The following is a 20,286-nucleotide window of genomic DNA, read 5'->3' on the forward strand; positions in this document are numbered from 1 at the left end:
ACCACCTTCTAGAACACAAACGCCACCACAAAGAACCCAATCATGGTATAATTCAAATAGGTGATACACGTGCCGAAGTAGTTGAGTAGGTAGCAGGCGGTGATGATGCTGACGAGCCAGTTAAGGACGGTGGCGGAGCTGTTGCTCACTTGGAGGAACCCGAGGGCCGAGAAGGCCATTGTGCAGGCGACGGCGTAGTAGGGGAGCCCGGCGCGGCTACAGCGGGCCAGGAAGGCCGGGGCTTGGCCTTCGATGGCCATGCCGAGGAGAATGCGGGCGCCGGAGAACACGAGGTTGTTCCCGGCGGAGAAGACGGAGGTCATGATGAGGGCGTTGACGAGGGAGGGGAGGCCGTGGATGTTGAAGTGGTTCATGGAGATGACGTAGGGGGACCTGTCTTCTTTGTTAGCTTGGATGGAAATATGCGCAAGAGAAAGAGAAAGAGGGGAAAGAGTACGCACGCTGCTCCAGTACCACTGCCCTCTCGGGTGCCATCTAGGGTTGCGGCAAGCACGGGATCGTCGTATGGAAGAACAATACCCATGCAGAGAGCGCCGCCGATGAAGAAGAACATCAATCGCCAGACAAACGCGGAATATGCCTTTTTCATGACGGTTCGAGGTCGCTCGGCCTCTGCGGCTGCCATCGAGATGTACTCAGGTCCGACCATGCTGGAGTTCATTAGCGGTGATAGATTATAACTGATTCCGTTAGATCGTACGTGAACGATGCTTGCACCATGCTAGCCAGAATTCCACAGAAGCGTCCAGTATCTCCTGGGACAAGATACGAAACAAATGCGCCCTGTTCTCAATCAGCCCAGTCCAACGCTCTGTCAGGGATCACAAACCGGGTTCCGCCAATATCGAAATCCATATACATCGTGCCTCGAGTTACCGCCGATCATGGTGACGAAGGTGTACATCATCAAGCCTAGCATGAGAATTATCTTCAAAATTGATAAATAGAACTCGGATATGCCAAAGTATCTCACAGTTAGGATATTGAGGAACCTGCGTCTCATAATTAACATGAAACATAGGGGATACGGTGGGAAAAGACCATACGCATATAGAACAATACATGCTACTACCACAGCAGCCACCGGGACATTGTCAGTCCAGTATGTCAGCAGGACATTGATTGCGACAATCTCATACGGAATTCCCAATGCTGACAGCGTCAGTAACAGTAAGACTAAATTTTCAACTTTCATCCCTGAATACTAGACGGAACTCACCGAGATTGAGAAAAAAGTTCCATCCCATCGCAAAACTCAAGGCATCATCCACCCAATGACTTGCTAATCGGACAAAAGGCGAGGGGACCGGAAGGTAGCAAACCATTTCCGCTGGAAAAATTGCCAACATTCATCCCGGACTCTTTCAAATCTCTACAAAGTCTCACCGAAGCATTGATTCACACTCAAAATAATACTCGCGTAGGCGACAAACCCGAGGAACAAGCCCGCTGGTCCAGCCTTGGGCAGAACGGCAGCCATCTGCACGAACAGGGCTGCGTATATCAGCAGACTGTCCAATCGCGAATAAGAGCATTTGACTTACATGTACCTATAGCTCCCCCAACCGCGAACAGCTGGACCTCTCGACCTCTCAATCGGCGTTGCAGGTGCTGCGATCCCGCTGAGATGAGATCTGGCTGATCTTGTTCCTCAGAGGGCACGGGAGTGGCATTGTCGCTGGCCTTGATAGAGCTGCGAGACATGATCAGTCGGAGCAGTCAAATTGCACTTGGATGACAACTGATGCAAATGTGTAAGATAATCCAAATTCTGATCGAAAGCTCAACTATCCGGGAATGAGACCCAAGTCATGCAGCATCCAAGTCTGGCTGCGATCGTCGATGACATGCATGAAGCACGGGTAAATTCTCCTATCAACATCCCTGCTTCGCAGCGGTCGGAGTGATTTGTGCAGTGTTAGCATGATCACACCCCTCTCTTAGCTCCTATCACCCCCCAGCATGGATACTTGACAAGAAAAGCTGCAGTGTTAGGCATTGTAGGGTAGCTGCAGAGTAAGTGGCGGTCTCGTTTACCCCTCTTTGATGGCGATTCGAGATCGTTCGGGAATTTTAGGAGGACCCCGTTGAGGTGTCGGAGATACGACACGTACTTTATATCGCTGCGAAAATGGGCCATGGGCTTATTTGCTCCATTAACCTGGAAAAGAAATGTGCAAGAAGATATTCAGAACCAAATCGGGCATTTCGTGTTCGTTTCGTCCTTTGTGAATCCCCACTTCGCTAGTTGACCCATAGTCCCACACTTTGGTACCTCCTCCAACGGTGTACAGAAAGAGTTGGGTTTTTTTTTTTTTTGGTTTTTTTTTTTTCCATTATTATAATTGTTATGTTTTTCTGTAGCCGTTATATATCACAATCTAAGAGTAAGTCAGGGAAATGAGCCGACTTGAAAAAGAGGCGTTAATGGTAGAAAAGATGGAAATAATATTGCTCTTCAGTTTTCGCGCTAAGTTGCTATAGCGAACATTGGATAAGCCAAGAGCAAGAAGAAAAGCAAAATACCAAGACAAGGAATGGGAGAATTATGACGGGAGTTGAAGCAAATGATAAAAAAGAAAGATAGATCAATAGAGCAAAATCAAACATTACAAAGGAAAAGGAATGCAGCGAATGTATTAAGAAAAGACACAATGTATGAGGGATGAACGAGGGGGGCGCCTATGAGACGTGGCTGGTATGTGCAAGCAACGCACGATGTTGGGATAAAAGGGGCATTGGTACTTTGGCAGTCCTGAGGATAATAATGTAAGAGCCAACTAATATACAAATGCAATCACCATGGCCATCAACATGGTCGATAACCACTGAGAAGGGTAGCTGAGCCCAGAACCAGAGTTAGTGATATCCTCTTCTTTGAGGACCATTTCCGGGTTGTAAGAACCCGGCTTGCGGCTGTCTGTCGTACCATTCCAGCAGTAGCGATTAAAACACTGACCACAGATGCTGGGCACCGATGTATTCGTGCGCTCAAAAGAACGGCTTAACACGGCGCATCCAACGCATGTTGACCAATCCGAGTCCCGAGTCGAATTTCCCATGGTAGCGACATTGTACCCATTCATGATGATGGCATCCCGTTGGGTGTTGCTATACTTCCGGTCGAACGTAGAAACATTAGAGTGGGTCATATAAGGAGAGTTGGGAAGGTAGACGATCAAAGGCGCGTCTCCAGCGGTGATGTTGGAACTGTTGCAACCAAAGAAGGTCGGATGTGTGTTGAGGCCAAGATTAATAAACGTGTTTTGATCGGGAATCGCGGGGAATGCAGTGCCGTTGTTAATCTTCTGATTCAGGCTTCGCTCGTAAGTGGCCACAAGCGAAGTTCCGTCGGGCCAATTGTTGTTATCGGCCGATGAGTCCACAGCAAAAATCACGTCAACGTGGCGCTCAGGCTGGATGAGTGGATGCAAAGGGAGGTTCTGCAGATCTTCACCCCCATCTACCACGGCGAGGAATTCTGACTTGGCGTAATGGGACTTCGACTCGGGATAGAGGTAGAATGGGTTGGTGTAGTTGGCAATATCCTTTTCTTCATCGTCAACCAGCTCCAGGATGCCCGTTAAAATACCCCTGGCTGCCTCCGGTATATCCGTGGAATTAATTTGGAGCAGAAACTGGTTGAACAGGCTGGAAGAAGTCCCCATGATGAATCCCGCATTATCATAACCCCGAACACATTTTTCTTTGCTCGGTAGCTTGCCACCGATGTATCGCGATCCCAGATACTCCAATGACACAAATCCGAAGAGAGTGGGATCAAACGTGCCGAACTCCCAAGGGTTGAATTCGTATACAGTGGCGTTGCCGCCAACATGGAGCTCTCCGGGATTACGGCCGTCAGCAACAAGGATAGGCATGGGCATATTGGCTTCCTGGAAATTGTGTGACTTGCCGATCGAAGACCAAGTGAAGTCGATGCCTCCTTCGGATGCGTGGATAAGCTGGTATGCGAGCGCGCGACCCCTTTGAGGAATGTGCTTTTAGCATTGATGGATATTCCAAGGCAGATGGCAGCCTAGCCTAGATTTAATGTATAAAATAGAAGAGACTTACCAATAGTCAGTGATAGTAGTCGGATAACCAGCTTTCTCCTTTTCCTTCACAGCATCTCGAATCTGTTCCAGATACTTCAAAGTAGACGTCATGAGCGGGCCACTGCCATCGGGTCCTTTTAGAATTGAATGCTCAAGCTGCCAGGGAGCACCCTCCTTATCCCTCTGTAGGGAAGAAACAGTGGTGAAATTGTTCATGTAGAGAGAGCCCAGTAGCCAGCCCCCACCACTGAGACCAGACAAATAAGTCGCAGATTGAAGCAAACCTCCGAGATGCCCGGACGAAGTAGAGTTATCAGTCCTACTGTCAAACGCTTTGAGTCCACCGGCGCCATTCATCAAAGCGCGGTATCCTCCACCGGAAACAGCAATGCCGACGTTTGGCACATTATCCATATCATGCCCGGCCTTTTCGAGATAGGACAGTGCGTCGAATTCTTTGATCTGGACGTGGCCGAAAAAGTCTTTCATGGCGTCAAAGGTTTTCTTCCGACGCTGGGTGAGCCATTCTGTTTCGTGGGATGAGAGCTTTGCTGCACTTCGAACACTGGGGCGGCTGGATGGGCATTCGACTTCGGTAGGAGTATAGCCATCCGGGGCATTGGGAAGAGAGCGCTGCTCAACAGATATATGATCATCTCCGAGCAACGATGAGACACCTTCGATTCAAAATATCCCAGTTAGAATTTGCACGATTCTTCATTATAGGGATTCAACCCACCAGAGAAAGCACCAGCCAGTGCGATGGCATTGAGGAAGAAAGAAGGTTTCATTTTGGAAGAAATGCTGCCCCAACTCTATGACAAAGGAAAAGAATGTACGGGCAAAAGCTGCTACATCGCGGAAAGATGGGTTTGCATTTCTATCTTATAAAAGTGAACCGAGTCTACCGTAGGTCCTCAATGCAATAGATCTCACTGAGACATAGTGGGTATGAAACCAGGCTTCAACTTTTCCATATGCACCTAAATTCCACTACAGACCAGGGTAGGATATTACCACCCATTGGCATGGATGAATGGTATGCTTTGGGTTAGCTTATACAAAAAAGATCATTCATAGATCCTTCCATAGCCCTCTCGATTAATATGGCAAGTCGGGATATTCCGTCCGATAGTCCTCTAGTGCCAAATAGCGTGTTTTTTTGTAGCCCGCCCTCTTGCCAAGACATATAGGACTAGGCATCAGGAAAATTCTCAAAATTCTCGAGGAATACGGCTACGCCACATGTACCGGTGAATAATTCGGATGGTAGACAACAGGGCGTAGGGCGTGGGCCGCAGGTGGAGTTTTTACTAGGGCTAGCGGATGCTTGAAACTAGCTAATTTGCAGAGGTCCCTTTTAGGAAGGCATGCTTTAAGTTATGGAATGGTGCGAATTTTATCTTGTCATTGACATAAGATGTTAATGCAATGGATGTGCCTTGTTTTCCTATCACAGTGTACGGTTTATGCGGTGGGCTTGAGAATAATACGAATACTTCAAGTACTTGAAAGATTTACCAAAATTTTACAATAAAAAATGAACGAATAGAACGAATACGAAAAATCAATTATTTGTTAGAATTATCGGTACAGAAATATAACAACTCATGCCGATTATCTTCGTGGATATGTCATAGGAAACGTCTGCTGATACCCTTCTTGAATGGACCGGACATACCGATCCGCCTCCTTCCCTTCCTGCACCAAGGCGCAACACGGACAAAAGCAGGCTGCAACGCAATCTCCGCAGCAAGAAGATTTGATGTTCAACTTGCTTACCATAGCCCTCCGTTTGCACAATTGAAGACAACCACAGCCGAGAAGGAGGTTGCTTATTGTCCAGATTATACACTGTACGAACAGTCGTCAGTATCAGTACCACTGAAGTCACAATAGTTCCGTATGTTAGGCTTAGAGGGTACATACATCTGAATTACAGCAACTGTAAGATGGTTTGTAAGGGTCCTTAAGCCGGGCTTGGGTTTTTCCATATTGTACGCAGGGACAGAGCCAGCTGCGTAGACCTGGTCGTATGATTGATTAGCGGTATTCTCACAGGGAGGAAGACCAGAAATTTCAGTCCATGAGAAGAGGCGAGCTTACATATACCAATAGGAGAGCAGCATGCAAATAGAGAAAAACTCCAATCCCGGGGTTCTAATGCTGACGGCATGATGTATGTGGACAATAAGATTGACTGTCGTGCTTGTCAATGTTTTGATTCAATTTCGCATCAAAAAAAGAGCAAGGGTTCAATATTCTAAGTAGCTGGATAAGGAATGGTATTTACGATGCTCATCTGTCTGTGCTTTTTAAACCATAGTATCCCATTTTCCATTCTGATATAGTAACAAAGGCATGGGAAACTAGTTGAACGCAGGATCATCACTCGGCGAATCCGTCGATATCCACGGTCGTTAATCAATAATCACGTTGCCTAGATGTAAATTAAGGGAGCACTAGCCACAGTCTCCGTTATGAGTACGAAGTGGAAATGTTTAGTGCGTTTGCCATTTACTAGTCAGGATGAATCGGCAACTATTGCCGTTCGAATATTTCTTGGTGTGTCAAATCCTCACAATTTTCTTGCATTCCGCTGCTTGCTTCGATTTTTTTTTCAGGCCATTTGACGGTAGCCTAAATGTAATTTCCTGATGGTTGTTGGTCGAGCATTGATCTAGTGCGTGGGGCCGCGGAGAATTGATCGATTAACCTTGGTGATCTACCTCGTAAACACTTCAATATAAGCGGGACAAAGTATGGTCAATCTAGACTGTATTGGTAAAAAAACATTCTTCATCCATTTCGCGATATTCTGTTGTTGGTATTAATTTTTCTAGGGTTCTTAATGGGTCAATCGGCCACATATACTGGAACCGATACTGTTCGCTTATCACTGCTTGAAGATGTTTATTGTCGCGCTTCTCGAACCTTCTTCCTAGTGATACTTGTCCTGGCTTGGCCAAGTTTGGCAAACATCGAGTTCAAGAACTTATGATAAATAGAACAAGTCCGATAAGCGTGTGTGATTATGCGCCATTGACTAGATATTTGAAGCAGGGATTCAATCAAGTCATGAAACTAGCAATGAACCCAATTTGCATCGTGAGAAGATGATCTCGCAGTGAACCCGTTTCACTATTACGGATGAAAACAGTGTCTCCCAACGTATGTGAGGTTATACAAAATGCGTGGTAGGAAAATGCCAGGGTATCAAAATGCCAGACTCTTACGTTTGCGACAACGGGTTCCCTGTATAGCGGCGGGCCGGGATCTCGGTGGAAGGAGGCCAATGCTAAATAAGGCAAGCCCTATGAGATATACCCTGAGATGATATATTGTCCTAAGATATACACAGCCAAGAAACATGTAGCTACTAAAGGCACACGAAAAGATGCACGAATGATGAGGAAATTCATGATTCGAGTGGTCCAAGAGACCTGGGCAGCAGAGCTCTGCAAACGCCAGTTCTCGAACAGCTCTGAGGTTTTGGAATATATACTGTTAGCATGATTTAGGCTGTACTTAGTACATGAGTATCGATAGCTCATAGTGAAGACAGTGGAGTTCCTTACTCGACCTAGAATGGTAATACATATTTACCGATCGTGTGAGAAGATGGATCAGCATGCTGGGGTGAGCTACGATGATTGGGTGTTTGAAAGGGAAGAAAAAGGGGCAGAGCGGACATATAATGCCTACCCCGAATATGAATAGAAGCAATGACTGGCCGGTTGGCTATGTAGAAGCTCGGCTGTCCTAGAGTAAGAAAGGAGAGAGCTGTCCACCAAGACGTCAAGCGCTCAGGCAGTGGTAAGCCCGATGACCACGCCACAGACCATGGGGCCCAGGAAAAGCGTATATCGAGTCATGGAGAAAATATAAAAATTGGCGCATAATTATAATATCCCGCATAATAAGGAACTGTAGGAAGTGGGCCTTGGGGGCGATGTAGGCCGCACAGTCACAGTTTACTAAAGAGATATCATTGAAACGTCGATTATATCGGTTTTCGTGGTATTACTAGAATGCATCTAGTTACAAATCCAGGGAAAAAATTCAAATAAGAAAATAAGAATAGACAGGATCGTCTCATACCCGACAGGTGGTTTCCCAGCACGTGTGAATGGGGTGTAGATTTCGGGCCAGAAGGCTATACGCGCTAGGAGAAGGATCTACTAGGTGTTTATTCCCGGAATGGATACCACGACAGATGACATCAGAGTCAATAGTGCTACTCCAAATCAGTACAGGATCTGCTGCGTAGGTCAATGAAGGTGTGGTAGGCATACGAGTGACGGTTCGGCGGATTCCAAGCCTCATGCGGAGCGAGAATTGTACGCGACAGCATTTGCCTTTATTCGAGTCATACAATTGCACGCGTTCGACACATCCAGAGTAGTCGCTTGCTTACGAGCTGCAGTCAAACAACAAGTAATACCATTGGTGTTTAACACGGCCGCGTATTGCTCCTCGTGCAAGGATGCCGAGACTTGGCTACACTGTATCATAATCAGCCGAGTGAGCAGATCGTAAGATGTTGATTTGATGATAGAGAGCGCTAATGCGATTGAGGGAAGATCTTTCCAAAGAGCAGGTTCTCGGAAGATATAGCCCATCCCCTTTGAGAGGTGACAATGTTTCCAAGGCAGCAACTGAGCAGCGACCAGAGAAAATCACTAGTGCGGTCTGTCTCCCGTGGACTCTCGTGTATACGTCCGTCGATATCCAGACCGTATCCAGCATATTTACTTGGAGATATTAAGTCGCGTGAGAAACGCGCCATGTGGTATGGCCATTCGGCAATGCCCGGGGTGGTGTCCCTCGGGCGGCCATACGGAACCCCCGGGCGCTCTTGGAGGGTAGCCAAACGCTGGAAATGAGCAAATTTCCGAGAATATTCATGAAATGCACCACGTATGCCGCGCGCTCGGTCGGCTTGAAAACAGGTAAAATGACATCGGCCGTGCCAGCGTTCTTCAGCCCGAGCGAAGTTCCGCGCAGGGCTGGGGGACTGGTGGGGTGCGGGCCAAGCCTTGGCTGCCGCTCGGACTTCCCAATGCGGCCAACCCGCGCCCTCAGCGCCAAGTCTGTCATGGCGGAACCCGGTCGGTAAGTCTTGGCGCTCGGGAACCATCTCGGCTGTCGTCGACTTGAACTATGGAGTATGAAGTTGCGTTTGGGGGATTGGAGCCAAGCAAGAGAGAATCTGTCTGCCATGCACTCCTCCAAAGTCCATGGAGTGGTACATGGCAGGCCGTCGAGCCTTGATCGTCGGTGTATAAATATGGGCCCCTTTACCCCAGATGAAGTTGCTCTCGATCTGGGGTAAAAGCTGGTTTTTGTTTCTCGCTGAACACCACCAAGACAGACACGGCGTTTATTTCACCATGTCGAATTCATCTGTGAACGTGAAAAGTGGAGGAGACCTCTTTCCCCACTCGCAGCACCTGCAAGATCAGTCGTCCGATTCTTCCCCAACACGCAATGCCAGTAAGAAGGAGCGTATGAAATATGAGCATCGGCGTTCCAGAAGTGGTAGTGCAATGGACAAGTGGTTTGGATGGATGCAAGAGCTCCCGGAATGGAAGTACCGTGGCAAAGCCTTGGCTGGCAGGACACTGAACTGGTCTATTGGATTCATTGCCAGCTGTGGTTTCCTCATGTTCGGATATGACCAGGGCGTACTCAGCGCTCTCCTGACTCTAGACTCATTCCAAGAGACCCTATCTCTCATGACCCCACGAGAGAAATCTAACGACCTCTGCTGGCTGGATAACCCGGAAAACACCATTCCTCATCCCGATCATTGCAAAGGAGATGCCAATACCCAGGCGGCTGGAGTCGCCATCTATCAGATTGGGTGCTGGCTAGGCTCGCTGGTAATTCTGGCGTATGGAGAGAAATGGGGCCGGAAGTCGTCCACTTTCTGGGGATCTTTGATCATGATCATTGGAACTATCATGCAGGTGGCTTGCTTCGAGTACGGGTTGTTTGTTGCTGGCCGTGTTGTTGGCGGCATTGGGAACGGCATGGTTACTTCCAGTGCGCTCTCCCTTCCTCACAACATATCTCACGCAGCCAATACTAATTATTTTAACCAGCTATTCCAACATGGCAGAGCGAATGCGCTCGCCCTCACCAACGTGGCGTTCTGATCATGCTGTCGGGTGCCCTGATTTCCGCCGGTATCATGATCGCCTACTGGGTGGACTACGGCTTCTACTTCTTGGAGGGCTCGGTTAGGTGGCGCTTCCCTCTGATGTTCCAGTCGTTCTTCACGATCATCGTTATGATCGGTCTACTCTATCTCCCCGACTCTCCCCGATGGTTGATCATGAAGGGTCGTCACACTGAAGCCCGCGACGTGACCGCTCGTCTAGTAGACAAGCCAGAGGACGACCCGGCCGTCGAGGAGGAACTACGCAACATCAAAGACGCCTTAGAAGCCCAGAGTCGAGACGGTCCCTTCCGGTATAGGGAATTGCTCACCAACGGACCCTCACAGAACTGCCGTCGAGCAGCACTAGCCATGGTGGCGCAATTCTTCCAACAGATCTGCGGAATCAACCTGATCACATACTACGCCACGTTCTTGTTCGAGAACTCCCTCGGCTTCGGACCCGATATGGCTCGATTACTTGCTGCCTGTAACGGGACTGAGTACTTCCTAGCCTCCTTAGTAGCGCTGCCGCTCATCGAACGAACCGGTCGCCGGAAGTTGATGATGATCGGGGCATTTGGCATGATGACTTCCATGTCCATTCTCGCGGGCACGGTGTCCACCGGTACTACACTGGACAACGGCGCTCCCCAGCTCGAGACACGCTACGGCATTACAGCTACTGTCTTCCTATTTGTTTTCAATTCTTTCTTCGCCATCGGCTGGCTTGGTATGACCTGGCTATATCCAGCGGAAATCACCAATCTCCGGATCCGCATCCAAGCCAATGCCTTGTCCACCAGCTCGAACTGGATGTCCAACTTCCTGATCGTCATGATTACGCCTCCTGCCTTCGCCAACCTAGGCTACCAAACCTACATCATCTTTGCTGTCTTCAACGCCGCCCTGATTCCCTGCGTCTATTTCTTCTTCCCTGAAACAAAGGGTCGCACCTTGGAGGAATTGGACGTCGTATTTGCCAGCGCCAGTGCACAGGGTATCTCGCCAGTGAAACAGAGTGCTCAAATGCCTCATCTGGTGGGACAGGATCTTGATCGTGAATTGGCGCGCTACTTTGGCATCGGCAGTGACGAAGAGACCGTCAGATCCACCGAGAAAGTGGAGGGTCCCACCCACCACGAAGGATTGCGTTAATATTGAAGCCTTGTAGATATTGATGCATTCACGTTAGAAACCGTTATCTTCACGGAGCTCTGATACCCAGTTTGACATCACCTTTTCTGCATTCGGCAAAATTTCCAGTTCTTGGTTTTGCTTTTCTTTTCTTGTTTGCTTTGTTTCTTCTTTAGGCTTTCATTCTATAGAACATCAGACATTTTTTCTCAACTTCTCAACTAGATATATAAGTTTCAAATCTACTGCAACATGATTTGAGGTTTTTGAATCCTCGTTTTTCACCACCTCGCCTCGGTGAATAAGAAGGGGCTTGCTCAATCCCCAAGAAAAAATTGTCGAAAGGACTGCGTAGGCCATCTGCCATTTACGTGAATTTGCGTATCCTGAAGCCAAATTCACGTCTGGCACCACACGAGACCTGAATCAATTCCGTTGCGAGCTGAATGCATATCGTAACCTGTTGCAGTCAGAACTTTTTGACCTGCTTCACTCGTTTCTCCATTAATTCTATAAGGTCTTCCCATCTTTCACACTCGTCGAAATCCGATCATTCTGTTGACAACGCTGTTGGGGATATGAGTGAAAGTATGGGGTCCGTCTTCAACCCCTTATGCAGTATGACTGCTTTCGTTTGCAACTCATCAGAGAGGGCCCACTCCCCCACAACGGCATCATCTGGGCGATTACCGGTATGACTATCATTCACGGTGGTTTGCAGTGGATTTAAGTCTTGCTGACTTTTACCCTCTTATGTATTTGTCACTCAAACAAGCGGGATATACTGGGATCACCAACGGTCGAATACCATGGGCTATCAGGAAAGAAAACCCCCTGCTTATGAGGGTGACTGAGGCTCTCCAGCATCAGAGAGAGGAAGACGAATCCATCTCCCTTTGTGTCGTTCAGCCTACGAAACAATAAACAAGCATGCAGCCCCTGTATCATCTGCTTTGGCTATCGTTTGCCTGTCGCCTTCTCAGAGACAGATGATCTCGTTGCAATCCTGTTCTATCAGACTACAACGGGAACCGTTACCTATTGGCTTGGAGACTCACTTATGCTATGCGGCGAGGAACGGGCACGGATTCATCCATGGCTCACAAACCATCATCCGAAAATCAAATATTGGGGTCATTCAACATCATATTTAGCGTTGACAGATGCGAAGGGCGCATTGACAATCAGAACTGGAGACCGAATGGGAAGATATTCTCGCCATGGCTATTGATGAAGCCATACATTATCGGCTCAAATCTTGCCAACGATATATTTGCTGTGGGAATTTCCAAATGCCTGTCTACTTGGAGAAATAGGGCAAGGATCAAGCGACCGGCCATACATTACCAACTCGCCGTCGCAGAAAATGCAGAGAACAACAACCAAAATGTGGAAGCCCACAGCGCCGCGGGACCTTCAAAGATATAAGCATGACGGAATGGTTAGATGTCATTTCAAACAAAAATACTGGGCGCGAACAAGAAACAGAAGGATAGTCGGTACAATAGCTGCTCTGGGATCAGGAGGCTACACTGCGGCCTCTTAGGAAAAATGAACATTGGGGAAACTGTATCTCTGTATCCTTCCATTTTTTCAAGCACTCTTTGCCATGAGACCTCACTCTGGACATAATTTGGCCACCATGGTTTACTTGGCGTGCCAGTCGGTGGGATAAGCTGCACTTTGACACGACAGACTTCTCTGGGGAAATTTACGACTTGACTCCGCTGGAAAACGTGATTTTCTGGCTGATGTAGGGATTTTGGAAGACGGTCGACGGAAATTGCTTTTACCTCATGAAGGGCAAAATCAAGCGGACTCGAACCTCACAAGGGTTAGAACAAATCAAGGACAGATATACAGCATCAAAGGCGAGAGGCAAAGCCTTCTGAGAGTTTGACTTTCAGTTTACTTTCGTTTTCAATTGCCGTTATAAGCACATTGTCAATCAATCAATCAATATTCTACCTTCCGTTCGAGCCTGGGGATTGCGGGCCTTAATATGGCGCTTCATCCAACCGAATCGAGATTCAATGCGTTACAGTGTTTTTGGTGACTTCCGTAAGATGAAGCCAGCCCAACATTTAACGCCCTCCCAGTGTCCACGCATTGCTCCAACCATGTTTGGGTCTTCCGGGATACCCTCCTGTATCTCCAATAACTCGAATCCCCATTTCCCTCCCTCATCCTTCACGTCATCAATGGTGTGTATGTGATCGTCGCTCCAGAGACGTTCCCCGGTCTCGGGGTCTAGAAAGCTGCCGTGCGATATCTTCGCCAGGTCCGAGTGTGTATTGGTGATGAGCAAGTATCCACCTGGAACGAGCATGTCGTCACACATCTTGAAGAATCCAGGCAACTCCAAGTGCACAAGCACCAGCGTACAGATGATTCCCCGGGCTTGTTCAGCGGAAGGTGGGATTCGGGAACCCTCTTTTAGCGGGTTATAAACCTCGAAAGATACAGTCTTGGCCCTGCGTTCGGCTGGAGTGGTGGCGAATAGATCCTGTGACTGCTTTTCAGCGACATCTAGAAGACTCTTTGTCGCGTCGAGACCGACAATCTCGGAGCCAGGTAGCACGGTCGCTAACTTGAAGGTGTTGCGTCCGGTGCCACAGCCGAAGTCGACCACTCTGAGAGGCTCGGGGAAGGCACTTTTCAATAGCGAGATGTACTTCGGTAGAAACGTCTCGAGCTGAACATCGTCGAGACCCTGGAGATTGTTGACGCGACCTTGGTTGTAGCCAGCTCCCCACCGCGAATAGAGGTCCTCCACAGGGAGGGATCGGATTTGGGACTCTGTGCTCGCCATTATGAGGTATCGAATAAATGGACAGACCCAGGCGGTGGTCTTTAATATGTTACACCTTCGAGTAGCTTTCACGATACAGGCTTATGGGTGGTATTGTTTGGGGCAGCTCTTCATGAAACGCTGTGTTAGAAAGGAGGGAAATCACGTCCGCCATGGAGAGTGAAAATACGCTTTTTATCTGCTTTATCAGACATAAGACGTCATAGGGACTGAACGAGATCCTCCTGCGGAATTGTCTGCCTTTTTGCGACAAACAAACCGGTCTTCCCCGCATTTGCGACGTCGGTAGGATTCGGGTTCCACCTGGTCTGGCGAGTATTTCTGAATTCTGACTACTTCTAACAGTGGAGGGATGAAAGACTCAGTGTCACAACCTTGGCTTTGCATAACTTCTATAACAGGCACTTCTAACATAGCAATCTAGTCCCGCTGCCTTCACAATGGCCTTGCAGCTGGTTAAAAAGCCCCAGTCTTGAACTCGCAAATTGCTTCCGCATACGGCGAATTGTCAGCTTCACAGCCACACTTCAGCATGATAGTATCAAAATCTTGAGCATGGGCGCCAATGCACTGATCGGTGGTGACACCTGCAAATAGCAGGGTGCGAATCCCGTCCGTACTGGGATACTGGTCGAGCGCAGAGCTCTCATTCCAGATTCCAGAGTTGCGACTCTTACCGATCCAAATGTCCGGTCGTGTCCGGTCGGATCGCCTTCTGGTATTTACGAGCTCGCAATCAAGATGGATGCCGTTCTCTAGCTGCTCCGAGCTAGATCTGCTAGATGTGTCGAGTCCGATTAATCAGGTGATCAAATCCAGATATTTTCTTTTGCTTCAACAAGGGTTTTCTGGAGAGGAGGGCTCTCGAGGGACCTCACCGCTGAAGTGTTGGTCAGTTTGGTGGCCATTTTCACCTGTCAGGGTCTTGTGTCGTGATCAGTTTTGGAAGGCTGCGATATTCGTCGATGGGGAGAGAGAGAGCAGTTACATATGTACTTCAATTGATTTTCTAGCCAGGTTGACAGCTTTCCCTTTCCGTTTTGGTGCTCACCCCTCGCCGCTTTTTGCTCGCTGAGTAGACCTGAGCACGGGATGAGCGGAAGACTGAGTGCCCTGAGTGAGTAACCTCAATAAACTGCACCCCAGCTAGCGATCTCCCCCTTTCCCGTTTTTCCACTCCTAGTCCACTTTTGCCCGCCACACTCCCCAAAAAACCCAGCATTGCCATCAAGAAAATGACGAATAAGGGAAGCTATTTTTCTTTCTGATGACCACGACCTTTTCTCCTGTAGGAAATGCCGTACTACCGCGCTGTACCAACATCGCAAACTTTTTTCTGGGTTTTCTCCGTCAAAAGACAGCACACGCCCAGATGTTCATGGGAGGAACCCTGGATATCCTAAGAGTCAAGAATCCTCGGAACATCAAACAGCTGATAGATATTTTCTGAGTTTTGATCCTAAATACCTACATAGTAGAATGACATGCCAATGTTTCCTCATCAAAAGGCATACTACTGAGGATCAATGATACTGATTAAAAGAATAAGACTCGAAAATTAGGACGTAGTGTTGATTATTTGTGGCTATCCTGGTCTGGAAGGTTTGTTATCTACAGTATAAAGACATAACAGATTCATTCTAATCGGGGTAAATTCCTTACATAGAGCCCTATTCTTTCTTGTCCAAGCAACCTGTAGACATAGCTGGCATGATAGTCGATACGTAGTACATGTGTCAGTAGACGTCATATCAAAAATTCGTACGGAAATCACACAATGTTATCATAGCTTACGCATGGTAGTATAGAGGAATCGTAGATCTAAGAAAACCCAAACTGGCTCTTGGGATCCTTGCTGGGCTCCAGAACCTCGAACACCCTTGACAGACTCACTGACTGCTTTGTAAACTAAAGCACTGAAATTGAAAGACAATGCATTAAGACTACTTAAACTTGCAAAAGGCTCCCTCATCTAGCAGTCTCGGTCAGTCGCTCTCAAGTGAAAAGAACCCAATTACATTCAATTTCTTCATTAATGGCCCGTCGAAAGAGAAATACTTTGGAGTACATTGGAAGATGACTTGCGGTTAGATGTATTTTACTTGATCGTCGCTTCTGGTACAAGTTCGGGGCCTTTGTTTTGGACGCGTCTTTGATGTCTGTTGCACAAGGTAAGTGTAATCAGAGTAGACGCAGTAACTCTATTTTGTTAGTTTCGTTCATTCTCACAAAATTTATAGACGATGCGGGAGAATGATATGCCCGGTGTATCCGTGGCTACAGGTTGGGAGCTGTGTTCTGGATCAAAGAGGTTAGTTTAACAGAAACCTGTGGTCCCTTGTGTCGTCATAACCTCAGTTAGTTGGTGGTTTAACTGAATTCATGCGCTAACTTGTTGTGTCTAACGGCAATATTCAGGTATCTACTCTCGCTATATAGGTTTTCTAGACCTTACATGTACCACTTCACCAGGGAGAACTTTGAACCTCGGCGAGGCCAATAGTGGCATTTGTGCCTGGATTCGCTTCCTAGCCGTTCCCTTATCCGGCGGCTGCAAAACTTAGCTGATACTGCTGCGCTGTGTTGCACAGCTTCGTAGGCACTCCGTTGATAAGAGCTATTACGCTCTTTCCTCTTCCCTGATTGGTACTTGCCACCTAGCTGCGTTCGTGGTGCAAATATGGTGGGCTTGCAAATGAGACGAGTAACAGATAGAGCTCAGCTTCGCAGAACCAAGACTGCCACGTTCACAGTGCAAGTGGCAGGTCTAAAAACAGGGACTAATAGGGTAGCTTTATAGGCTGGCCGGTCGCTTTCTTTGGATTTTTGAATCCCACCATTGGAATAAGGTAGTATACTTCTGTAGATCTACTCTGATGATTGACGCTGCAGCTGTCATTATTTGAGCAATCATGATTTACACTTCGGCAGCTGCTCATGGATTAGTTGAAAGGCTACAATTTAAAATCTGAGCTAAAATCAACATGCAAAACGATTGTATTATCTCTAGGTGCTATAACAAGCAACAATAACCTTTCCATTCTTGAAAATATTGGCTATTACCTTGACGATGGCTTCAAATATAAAGAAATGATCTATGCCTTAACTAAACTCCTATCACGGTCCCCTGCCCTGACTGCCTAATTGACCGATTATTCTCAAATACTGACCTTGATCCTGTTCCTGACCTTCGAGCTGTGTCTTTTTCTTATCTATGTACCTGTCTGATAGCCTAACTCTGTGGCTTGCCCATGCATTTACTCTGTTGCCCTGTTCTAGATATATCACTGAGCCTGCAATGTATATATCCATTATGTATCTGGTTTCACTATATCTATTATTACCTAAGAAGGCTAATATTTGAAGCCCAAATCAGAGATCACCTTCCGCGGACACTTTGACAAACCTGGCAATCAGGCAAATGCAAGCCCCGTCAATGCCCTATTTTCGTCGGATAGCAACTTGACCCTGTGTTTTCCGTCATGGTTGCAACGATAGAGATTACCACCAAGATCGGTCAAATAGATGCTGTTTTTGGAAAGGTCCAATTTCAAGCCAATGGCTTCGTTCAGATTCCTGTTGAGCACTTCGTATCCCAGACGGGACGGGCTAGGCAGGGGAAAGCCGAAGTGATCGAGGCAAAGTCGGTTCAAGGAGTTTCCGAACGGGAGTTCCCCACGGTCTGTCCAGTAAAGCGTGCGAGTGTCTTCGTCAATCTCCAGGTCAATCGGTTCCGGAAGTCCCCTCAAGATGATCTGGATGTCATCTCTAGTAGACACGGACTGTCCTTGCGGTGTCGTGATGCTGGCGGAGAAAATCCTCCCCTGTCCGCCCTTAGATGGGCCTTTTTGGGTCCAGTAGAACTTGCCGAGTCTTGGGGCTACAGTAATACCAACACACCAGTTCAGGGCATCTTGAGATTCGACGGCATTGCTGGGGTCCCCAGCTTGAACCAAGACCTCAAACTCCGAACCATCGTAATTACAACGAATAACACGGAGCCCCTCACGGTCACAGAAGTAGACTTTCTTCGACGTTAGGTCCAGTGCCAACTGTTTGGGAGTGTTGATGGTCCCTGGCGCGACAACAGTTTGGATATCAGTTCCATCCAAGTTGGCCGAGAACACAGCCCCATCGTCCTTTCCAGGAATGCCCATGTTGGTCCAGAAGATGCGCTTGTTGCTGGGGTCTACAGCAATCCCATCCGGGAGAGCTTGCCCCGTAGCAATGACTTTCTGCACATTCCCATCCAGTGAGACCTGAAGAATTTCGCCTGCTTTGAAGCTCGGTTCTTTCGATGACAATCCAATATCAAGAACTAGGAGACTGGGGCTCTCGATATCAGGTTTAGCGATTTCTGTGGGTGGGTAAAGGCCGCCCTCGGGGCACTTGGCCCCGAGCTTGCCTTGGTCCAGGTAGTTCTTTTGGAGAAAGTCGACGGTTTTGTCAGCTGAGAGGCCTCGCTCGGCGATGTAGTGCTTCTCGATGAAGGCCACGGTGTCCAGACCGACGCCTATAGAGATAGTATGGTCAGAATTAAACCCGAAGACCGCGAGAAATTCATGCTACGATTCGAAAAAAGCAGTAGAGCGAAGAGTGCAACTGGGGAGGCAGAGAGGTAAAGGGAATTACATACTGTCTATGCCCTTGCAAGGCAGAACCGATCCCTTGAGAAACATATCTGCCCATATCGAGTCAATCTCGCTAGGCGTAGAAACGTCCTCGGCTAGGATCGTTAGACACTCCCGCTTGACGGCCGCCCATAGGCGGTTGAAAATAAACCCAGTAGACTCCTTTCTTGCAGTGTATGGCTTGGTACCTGCTTCCTTCGAGCGCTCGGTCATGAACTGAAGGATGGATGGCTCGGTAAAGCCATCCGTCATCAGTTCTACAACCATCACCTGTGGAGGCATGTAGTAATGCATGTTCAGGATACGAGGCTTGGTTTCATCTGACACCTTCTCAAGCATCTCCGAGGACTTGTAGGAGGATGAATTGGATGCCAAAATACAGTCCCTCGGAGCAAGCTTGTCGAGCTGAGCGAAAGTATCAATCTTCAGTTGGATTTTCTCTGGAACAGCCTCGATAACGAGCCAGGCATTGCTGATTGCCTGCGCCAAATCCTCAAATGCTGCGATTTCGCCGGGTTCCGCTCCCGTGTGCTCTGCGTACGAGGCGACATGTTGGTTCACATAGGCGACGCAGTCTGCGCGCTGTTCCGGGCTCGGATCACGGACATAGACATCGTATCCTGCTGATGCCCAAATGCAAGCTGCGAAGGCTGTTAATGCAATGGATTGCGAACCAACTTGGACGTATTTACATACCGACTCGACGTCCTAAGACTCCTGCGCCAAGGACGACAACAGGACGTTCGCGGTAGTCCTTAGGTGGCTGCCAATTTGGGCTCATTTTCGCAAAGATGATGTGTAAATTTATCTGACTTTAATAGAACTTGTCACAAGTTCCGACGGATTATATGAAGTAGTATGTACCAAAACAGCGTCAGTTACCTGGCAGTTGTAGATTCGCATGGTCGTCTGGGTTTATGTAGTTTTTAGAATGCATGCAGTATTTCGGCACGGAGTATCCTTTGCTACAGCTGCAGCAGGGATGATTTCGGGCCGCGCAATGTTGGAATCTGGATAGATGGCGGCGAACCGAACTATCCGTGGCTTCCTAGAAATCCGAGGATACTTTTTCTATAGGGCAGTTTCCAATTGTCCTCGGTCCCTGGGACGATCAATCCGCCGGGGCTACAGTATCTGCATTATGGTTATCTTTACACTTGCCGCAACAGCCGCTGATAGACCTCCAGGTAAGATGTTCCTCATTATGAGACCATATCCCTGAGGAGGAAGGATGGCATGTATTCCGATTGGTCAGAACCCTGCTGCAATCCATCTCCGCATCCCGTACGCTTTGCGGCGTGAGACCTTTACGGTACCTCGGACAAGTCGGTAAGTGGAACCAGTATTCCTCGGAAGACACTGGGGTTTGTGTCGCGGTCCTGGATCAGTGGTCCCACTGTTAACACTAATGCTCTTCACGGTAAGGATTGACAATAAGCTATCCTGGACTCCTTGGGATAACGT

At 48.0% G+C, this 20,286-nt stretch overlaps 4 protein-coding genes across 4 annotated transcripts; 1 reads left to right on the forward strand and 3 right to left on the reverse strand.

Annotated features, from left to right (window-relative positions):
• Positions 1 to 8: 8 nt before the first annotated feature.
• Positions 9 to 4,870, reverse strand: KD926_000216 (lysophospholipase Plb1; the record flags this gene model as incomplete). The annotated part of the gene is made up of 12 exons (XM_053104151.1): positions 9 to 393; positions 462 to 671; positions 722 to 804; positions 851 to 1,013; positions 1,068 to 1,173; positions 1,241 to 1,351; positions 1,408 to 1,515; positions 1,566 to 1,714; positions 2,136 to 2,182; positions 2,823 to 4,008; positions 4,099 to 4,756; positions 4,819 to 4,870. 12 exons carry the CDS (start codon positions 4,868 to 4,870, stop codon positions 9 to 11), a joined length of 3,258 nt encoding a protein of 1,085 aa, XP_052952549.1.
• A 4,091-nt stretch (positions 4,871 to 8,961) lies between these two features.
• KD926_000217 (sugar porter family MFS transporter) lies at positions 8,962 to 11,400 on the forward strand (the record flags this gene model as incomplete). Its single annotated transcript, XM_053104152.1, has 3 exons — positions 8,962 to 9,194; positions 9,454 to 10,127; positions 10,187 to 11,400. 3 exons carry the CDS (start codon positions 8,962 to 8,964, stop codon positions 11,398 to 11,400), a joined length of 2,121 nt encoding a protein of 706 aa, XP_052952550.1.
• A 2,017-nt stretch (positions 11,401 to 13,417) lies between these two features.
• On the reverse strand, positions 13,418 to 14,191 carry KD926_000218 (class I SAM-dependent methyltransferase; the record flags this gene model as incomplete). The annotated part of the gene is made up of 1 exon (XM_053104153.1): positions 13,418 to 14,191. One exon carries the CDS (start codon positions 14,189 to 14,191, stop codon positions 13,418 to 13,420), a length of 774 nt encoding a protein of 257 aa, XP_052952551.1.
• Positions 14,192 to 17,604: 3,413 nt separating this feature from the next.
• KD926_000219 (putative 3-hydroxyacyl-CoA dehydrogenase) lies at positions 17,605 to 19,603 on the reverse strand (the record flags this gene model as incomplete). Its single annotated transcript, XM_053104154.1, has 3 exons — positions 17,605 to 18,704; positions 18,828 to 19,463; positions 19,519 to 19,603. 3 exons carry the CDS (start codon positions 19,601 to 19,603, stop codon positions 17,605 to 17,607), a joined length of 1,821 nt encoding a protein of 606 aa, XP_052952552.1.
• Between the last annotated feature and the right edge of the window lie 683 nt (positions 19,604 to 20,286).

Source organism: Aspergillus affinis (assembly GCF_023601865.1).
Source record: "Aspergillus affinis strain CMG 70 chromosome Unknown NODE_105_length_128453_cov_87_050859, whole genome shotgun sequence".
Lineage (NCBI taxonomy): Eukaryota > Fungi > Ascomycota > Eurotiomycetes > Eurotiales > Aspergillaceae > Aspergillus > Aspergillus affinis.